General features: G+C 35.5%; 1 protein-coding gene across 2 annotated transcripts; it reads right to left on the bottom strand.

The window, feature by feature from the left end:
- On the bottom strand, positions 1,520-6,646 carry LOC109225142 (hydroxyproline O-galactosyltransferase GALT3). Of its 2 annotated transcripts, XM_019389717.1 has the most exons (7): positions 5,788-6,646; positions 4,607-4,842; positions 4,221-4,499; positions 3,519-3,647; positions 2,992-3,168; positions 2,815-2,922; positions 1,520-2,077 (listed from the first exon to the last, which is right to left on the bottom strand). In XM_019389717.1, the coding sequence occupies exons 1-7, from the start codon at positions 6,611-6,613 to the stop codon at positions 1,871-1,873; spliced, it is 1,962 nt and encodes a 653-aa protein (XP_019245262.1). In that variant the 5' UTR covers positions 6,614-6,646; the 3' UTR covers positions 1,520-1,870. The 2 variants fall into 2 exon arrangements, with proteins under 2 accessions (XP_019245262.1, XP_019245264.1); XM_019389719.1 differs by lacking the exon at positions 2,815-2,922.

Here is an 8,466-nt window from a genome sequence, read left to right as displayed (position 1 = left end):
TATATATATATATTTGTTGAATCTCTTTGGCATGAGGAAACCTTTTATCGTCAGGCTTAAGTTTTAGGCGTGGCATTCTTATATATTTATTGAATCATCTTGATAAAGTTCCTAATTCTGCTACTCATGATAACAATTTTTCTTCTTTTTCTAGAAGGCCCACGAGTTTTACGAAACATTACAAAAAACTCTTTTTTTTTCAATCGCCCCGCAAACACAAACATTCAAAAAAGTTTTTGAGATTCTCAATCGTTCTTTTTAGTGCGTAAGAATAGTGCAGGAAGGGAGCGAGACCAAACCGAGTCACTAGTAGAGTAAGCCCTTCTCACGTGTCAAGTTTAATACAAATAAATGAATGCGGTCTCAACCAGAGAGATTACCCCGCGCCTTTGAGTTGAGGCCGCCGGTGTGTCGAACTAATCCGCGATCAGCAAGTTTTCCGAAGAGAACAAAATTAAAAAAAAAAAAAAAACACACATAAATAATTTATCTTGAGTTCTCTGCATATGTAAATAATAAATGGGATGAATCATGTGCTCAATATTATGTTAATGCAAGACAAACAAGACAAATGAAGGAATATTTGTTGGTAAAGACGTAAAAAAACGTGAAACAATTTCCCACGAGTTTAATAAAAACTAATAAGTACGTAAAAGATGTTTCAGAATATCAGAATTCAGAACACGTACTCCATCAGTAAACGTTGTTTTCAGTGATTAAAGAAAAAAAAATGCGTGGATTAATTAATTAATGACACGAATAGGCTAGAAAAAGAAGGATGGCCATATTAAAAGGAAGCTTTTAAAGCTTTATTCCATTTTTTAAACTATATTTGCAACAAATTAAATAAGCATTTTCCAAAACTTGTTTTTCTTCTGTTTAAGTGGGCGTTTGGACATAAGAATTGTAAAATTCCAAAATAGGGGGAAAAAAAATTTCAAGTGAAAATGATATTTGAAATTTAGAGTTGTGTTTGGACATGAATATAATTTTGGGTTGTTTTTGAAGTTTTGTGAGTGATTTGAGTGAATTTTGAAAAAATAATTTGGAGTTTTTCAAATTTTCGAAAATTTCCAAAATGCATGTTCAAGTAAAAATTGAAAATTTTATAAACAAACGCTAATTTCGAAAAAAAATAAAAAAAATTTGGAAAAAGGAAAAAATTTCTTATGCCCAAACGGGCTCTAAAAGTAATTTTGATTGATACCAAGAGACAGTCTTATCTTGAAATAACAATAAAATGATTGCAGCTATATGACAAGATTGGTAAGTGCTTTTATTTGGCTAGATAGATGTAGCAATTGAGACTTTTAAATCACGTATAAATTAAAATAAAATAAAAACATATAGATGGCACGTTTTCCTTGTTGTTCCGGCCGAAAAAGATTGACACAATTCAATATTTGAAAACTCGTTATCGAGGCAGAGCTAGCATGTATGTTATAGGTTCACATGAAACCAGTAGCTTTTGCTCGAACCTTGTATATGTATTAAGAAATTCACTAAATATTTACAAATATTTGACTGTAAAATCAATTATTATTTTAAATTAATTTCAAGTTGTTGTAGGAACTCATAAACATCAAATCCTAGATCCGCCTCTAACTCGTTAATATCAACAACAATATAGTGCACATGAAACAATATACATTTGCAGTTTGACCTATTTCTCAAAAAAATTAACAAACAGAAACATAATTGCAACCATTGAATCTGCAAAATCTTTTTACTCACTTGTCAATTTGTAACTCTTAGGATTGCACTAAGATCTACCCGCCATTCATGTTCGTAGTGGTTGAGAGAGTCCTCTTCATGCCACTAGGTCAAGAGTTCGAGCCTTGGAGCCTGACAAAAAAGGACTGCACTAAGATCACTCGCAGCAGTTCGGTTCGTGCTCTTTCTGCAGCTTCTCCCACAGACATAGTACCATTCTTGGAGTCTGATAATGTGCAAGAATATAGTCTGAGTCACAACCAGCGTTGTGAAATCTATCATCGTCAACATACTGTACTTTGTTACCCTTCCTCCTGAATTCCTCAACCCATATACCCACAGCAACATCCTCGAGTTTAAAAAGCTGGCAACAACACAACATATACACAAGAAAACGACGTTATACACAAAAAAAAACAAAAAAAAAAACAAATTTAGCATTTTGAAAAGAATTTTAACATTAGAAATTTGTCTCATGTGCTCTTTTCTATTAATGACAAATGCTTTTTTATTCTTTTTTGATAATAGTAGTGTCAAGGCCAACGTATGTGCACCTCGACTGTTCCATCGAGCACCTACCACATACATATATGCTCTTTGATTTATTCTTCCACATTTTCTTGCTTCTTTTACTTTCCTTTAGGGTACACTTCTCTGTCAGGCATAACGGGCTCCCAAAGAAGCGGGGTCAACATAGAATGAAGGGGACAACCCTAATATTGTGTTGGCTTTGCCAACTTACTGAGTTGCAGGTGCAGAAAAGCGGACGTGGGGACTCGGGTCGGGCGCAAACTAAGAGAGCCATTCCATTTAGGGCGAGACAAAAAGGGCGGGCATGGACGGTCTAGTGTCTGAGCCGATTGCTCAGACGACGACTCTTCACTTATTATTTTAGTATAGGCAGCCTATCCTGGAACGGAGTTGGATTAATCATATAACTCTCGTTTCGTTTTTATATTCTACAATTATTCATCTTTCTCCTAGGAGTCATATGTTTGGAACTAACTATATCTTTGTACTAATTCTTGGTAAGAAGATAGAAAAATCAGTTAAAAAAGAAAGAGTAGAATTTTTTTCGTAATAATGTCAAATGAGTATTACCATTAGTTCCCTTTCTTGATGGCCCTGAACGATGAACTTAGCTATATCTCGAGAAATAATATAGCCTGGTCCATGCGCCCAAGGGGGATAGGAGGAAGGCGGATATTCCTGCAGAGGAAATTGTGATTAAGGAAGATTATCACATGCTGCGAAGATACAAGTTTAGAAATAGAATACCTCGGCACTGATGTACCACTTATTATCTTTTTCCCTATGGGGTGCTGACTCGAAAGATATTCCACCATATAATAGGCCATTAGGATCTTTTCCTTTGAGGCTTGATAAAACTTGATCAATCCTCACAAAAGCATCATCATCCGTCTTCATAACATATTTGGCAGGTAGGATTTTAACCTGCAATTTTAAGAACAGTAATGCTTTAGCCAGATACTATTTGACAAATCTTTCCGATCACTATATCTATGCAGTAAGAAAATATTCCTAGTTAACAATATGTGGGGATCGATTTCTTTTCATCTTCTCATATTTGGGGAAAGTTTGCAACAGTATTCTGCCTAGAAATTCTCTCTCCGGCTATATTCTAAAACTAATGATATTGGCACTTTTGCAGTGATTTCATTATGAGTTTTGGAATAGCCTAGAACTTCTGAAACGGCTGCCGCTGCAAGGCTAAAAAACTTTTCTTATACTTAAAATCACGAATAAATTCAATCTTTTATTCTTAAATAGTTGAAAGTCCGTACACCCATAATGCAAATTGCGATGGTCTTCAAAGTGAGCAGGCTGTAGTAATCAACAAAAGGCAATAATTGGACATCTCCATAGGCTTGTGCTTCCTTCCATAGCTCAAAGTTGACCTGCCTATTTTTGTCCTGCATTTATTTTCAAAATTACATAAATAATAATCAATTCCAAATAGAGCGATGAAAAATGTCAGACACCGTAATTGAGCAACAAAGGAAAAACAAGAATACAGCGCTTGATTTAGACTCTTAACAATGTTCTCTAATCAGCCATTATCAGGAACAAAGAGTAGTAAACGCAAAATGTTATTGCTACAGCAACGGATGCAGTAAATTGATTCAAGATCTCATAAATCTAACCGATCAGGAGAACCAACAACAACAAACCCAGTGATTTCCCACAAGTGGGGTCTGGGGAGGTAAGATGTACGCAGCTTACCCCTACCCTGGAAGGGTAGAGAGGTTGTTTCCGATACACCCTCGGCTGGAGGAAGGATGGAAAAAGTAATGGCAACAAGTAGGAACAACAACAAGATAAAAATACGACCGAAGCCAAGGCAGCAGTTAAATTCTAGGTAGTAAATGATAAAAGGAGGGCTGTAGCAACCTTATTATACTGCATTTAGTACTTGAAATAAATGCTAGAATATGAAAATTAGGGACTATAAATAACTGTACTTCCAGTTGAATGCCTTCACTTACAAGACCAATAAAAAATCGGACAGCTACTTCACCCGAGCGCACAGCTTCATATTGCATCCATGTTCTTCTCAGTGCCATCCTTCTCTCAAAATTGTTTCCAGTAGAGAAAACCCCAATTAACATGACGAGCCTCTTTTTAGGAGTTGGTGGAGCTTTGAGGTCCTCAACATCAAAACCCAAGTCCAAATCATTGGAAACAGGCAATCCTTTGGCTAAGACCGATATGATGTCCAAACCACCTATCACATTGACTCCACTAACCAACCAAGGTTCGAGTTTCTGCATTTGTGAAAACAGCACTATAAAAGGAGTTATCCATTAACTTCAGGCGACAGTTCTACAAGATAATAAAGCTCAGTGATATCGCTGAATCTACCAACACTTACCTCTCTATATGCAAAAGAAGTCTCGTGTCTTCCATTGACTGTCATATGAAACCCCTCTATACCGGCCCATAGTGTTGCAGTAAATGGATTACCTTCAAGAAAAGGGTAATTGGATGTACCATAGGCACTAGAATTTGACACATCCGCAGACTTTGGACTGCTAGGACTGGTCGCATTTGCAATTTCCTCTACATTATTTCGGAAAATTTTGGCATTGCACTTGACTAGTCCATCAACTAATATATGTAGGAAGAAATGTCAGATTAATAGAATATAAGAGCCACCGCAACACTAAGATGCTAATAATTACTACTGGATGTTTATTTGAAAATATTGGACACTGGAAAAGGGTTGCCATTTCTAAAGCACTACAAAGCAAGCAATTGAAATACTTTTCTGTAGAGCTGCTGTCCGATTTGCTTCCGTTAAGAACAGAGAACTAAGACATTTCACAGGATACAGTGTGATAAGTAGAAATTACCTTGGCCAAGGTACATGCTATCATTATATGATGTCAACATTAAATTAAAAAAGGGGGCAGTTCATCTACTGACTAATGGCATTACAACTTCATAAAACGTTCTCCAATATGCTATATGACTTATCAAATAGTATGTTTGGAACAATTCCTTTTCAGACAAATGCTGAGATGGTCATTTCATAGAATGGTTGAGTTTATAATAACAAACTCATCAAAGACTTGAAATCTGTGGCTGAACTCACTAAAAAACAACCCTCTTTATTCACGTGGGGGAACCCTTTTTTTTTGAATTAAAAGATAAAGTAAAATTCACGTGGGGGAACCCATTACGATGGAGGATGCATTTCCCATATGCTAACTTTGTGATTACATGAAAGCTATGCATATTTTCCTCCCTTGCTTTGATAGGAAGCTTATATTAAATACTTATTGTAAAGTTCTAGAACTATCTATTTGAAGTGCCTGCAACATCAGATAATTTACAGAAAAGGGTAACAATCCACTAAATGCAGCCTATAAAAAGCCACGAAAATAGCATGAATCTCTCTTTAGAAAAAACCCTTGTAGCAAGTACGATAACGTCTAAGGTAGAAGACTATCTCTAATAAAGATATCCAAGATCACATATAATGGTTTCTTCACTGAATGAACGCAAATTAGTTGATGAAAAATGCTAAGTAAAGTTTGTTGTATGATTTACCTTTATTCATGTCGGTAGAGCCATGATGAGGGCATATTTCCACCTTACTCCATCCTAATTCATCAGTCCACGTATTCTGAGTGATAACTGGCTCCTTCGTCAAGTTCTCCCCGGGCAAGATTACATTATAGTTCAAAACTATAGGAGGCTTTAATTCCTCAGGAAGTTTCGTGCCCACAAGCTCGATTTGAAAACTTTCTTGTTTTGCATCAGGTATGCCTATCACAGTAATAGATGAATCCTCAACTAAGCCACAAGGGATCCTAAGATTGCTCCCATCCCTCGATGTCGTTGCATTAAATTCATTCACAGAATAAGGGCAATCCTCATTTTCCTTCTCAAAAGATTCAGTAGCCTTCCTTTTCTCAATAAACGACAACAAATCGTTCCATGCTAAAGCAGCCTCTTTAACTCCTTGAGCAGTTCCATTCAAACCATCTGATCTCGATAACAACAATCTCATCTTATCCCATACTAACAATGCCTTAGACTCTTCCTTTGAAAAATTACAGCTCAAGCTATATAAATCATTAAGCCCTTCGACATCAATAAGACGCGGTTTTTCCTTAAAAGTAACTAGCTCTACTATTGATTTTGATTCAGGCAATTTGACATTTTCATCTACAACATCATTTGAACCTTCATTATTATTGTTATTGAAAAATTCATAAGCTGATTGCTTTTGTGGAGATTCTCCTACACTACTGCTGGATGATTTTCCCACACTGCTGTATCTAATGAACAACACTATTGCAAGAAAAATAATAAGCAGAAATCCAGCCCATTTCTTCCTTCCCACTTTTCTTGATAATAAATACTTCTTCATTCCCTACTTAACTAAGATTGCACTAAACTACCCCCACCCCCAACCCCACCACCACCACCACCACCACCCACCCCAAAACCCCCTAACCCCTTCTCCCCACAAGGTGGATCCAATACTTAGTTTTTGACACCCAGGAATTGTAAAAATTGAACCTTTACAGATTGCACTAAACTACCCCACCCCCACCCACCAAAACCCCCCACCCCCCCTCCCCACCTTCCAATACTTAGTTTTTTGACACCCAAGAATTGAAAAAATTGAATCTTTACAAACCCCAGTAGAGATATGCAGATGCTAATAACAATCTTGAAAACTGAAAAGTGACTAACTTTATGCTTCTTCTTTTTTGGGGTTCTTGTTTTTACAGTAAATGAACTTCAGAAAGTAATAAAGTTTACTATTTTAAGTAAATGGGGTTAAAGGGAAAGGTGGGAAAGATGAAGAAGAAAAACAAGAGGCACTAAAATAAAGCCTTGAATGAACCTCTGGATCTGCAGAGAATGAAAACAAAAAAATTCTTGATTCCACTGAATAATGAACTGAATTTAAAATCTGTGAAAATAGTGGGAAGTTGGTATTGGAGGTTTGTCTTAAAACTCTAGTTTCTTCCAACTTGGTTCAGTTCAGCTCCGAGCTATTAGTTCAAGAGTCAGTCTTAGGTCCTTTACAAATGGGTCAACATTATTTTTGTCAGAAGATGGTATATTAAAATAATTTTCTTTACAAAAATTGTGGAGCTTTAGTGGGCGTTTGGACATAAGAATTGTAAAAATTTTATTCGACAAAAAGTAGTAAATCTTTTTAAATAAAAATGGTATTTGAAAATTAGAGTTGTATTTGGACTTTGAAAATATAATTTAGAGCTATTTTTGAATTAAAAATTTTGAAAAATAGCTTTTTGGAATTTTTTAAAAATTTCGAAATTCAACTAAGTGAAATTTGAAATTTTCATGACCAAACACTGATTCTGAAAAAAGTGAAAAAAATTCGAAAAAAGTGATTTTTTCTTATGGCCAAACGGGATGTTGGAATTTGATTTTTTTTTTTTTTTTTTTTTGGTTTTTGATTTCCCACTCGGTATCCATATCGGAGCCTCAAGTAATCCGGATTCATTATCACGTAAGACTCATTAAAGATGAAAGTGCTCCCCTTTGGTTAAGGGTTGAGAGATACTATTCATTCTACCACAAATATTGGAGGCCTAAAATGTAAACTTAATACAGTAGACTGATCTAAATTGTGGATAAAATAAAGAAGGTCTATTTTAAATTAATTATATGTTTAAGTAAATGAAGCTTAATTAACTACTGGCTTGTAATGATTTGACAAGAAGTCGATTTAGCATTATGAAATATGAGGTGATTCCCGTGTAGGTATCTTGTTTAACTCAAAAATTGTTTAACACTTTTTAAGCAAATCAATCAAATAGATGAAGGGGTAAATCCTAGTTAAAGATAATTAACTCTAGATCCAAGACGAATAATATGAGTAGAAAAACATAGCCGAGTATAAATATTGGGCATGATTATAGCCAGATTTAATAACATAAAGAAAGATGCATTGAAAAACATTAAATGGCAATAAAATGTAGATAAAGGAAAAGATTCACCCGATCTTGAGTTAGTCGGATCTTCTTTCATTTGATAAAGATGAATGATAGACAAAGTACAAGAACCATTGGACCCTTTTTGGATCTGACGAAGGTTTTGGATCACAATTCACAGATCCTCTTCTCTCTTTTGAGAGATGTGTTTACATATTTTCTAGAAAGAGGGAGAGGGAGACCGAGAGAGAGCCCCCTCAATGGGAAGTCCTCCCCTCCTATTTATAAGGGGGGTATCCATAGAAAATTC

Source organism: Nicotiana attenuata, chromosome 5 (assembly GCF_001879085.1).
Source record: "Nicotiana attenuata strain UT chromosome 5, NIATTr2, whole genome shotgun sequence".
NCBI lineage: Eukaryota > Viridiplantae > Streptophyta > Magnoliopsida > Solanales > Solanaceae > Nicotiana > Nicotiana attenuata.
This window is presented reverse-complemented; position numbering and strand designations above follow the sequence as displayed.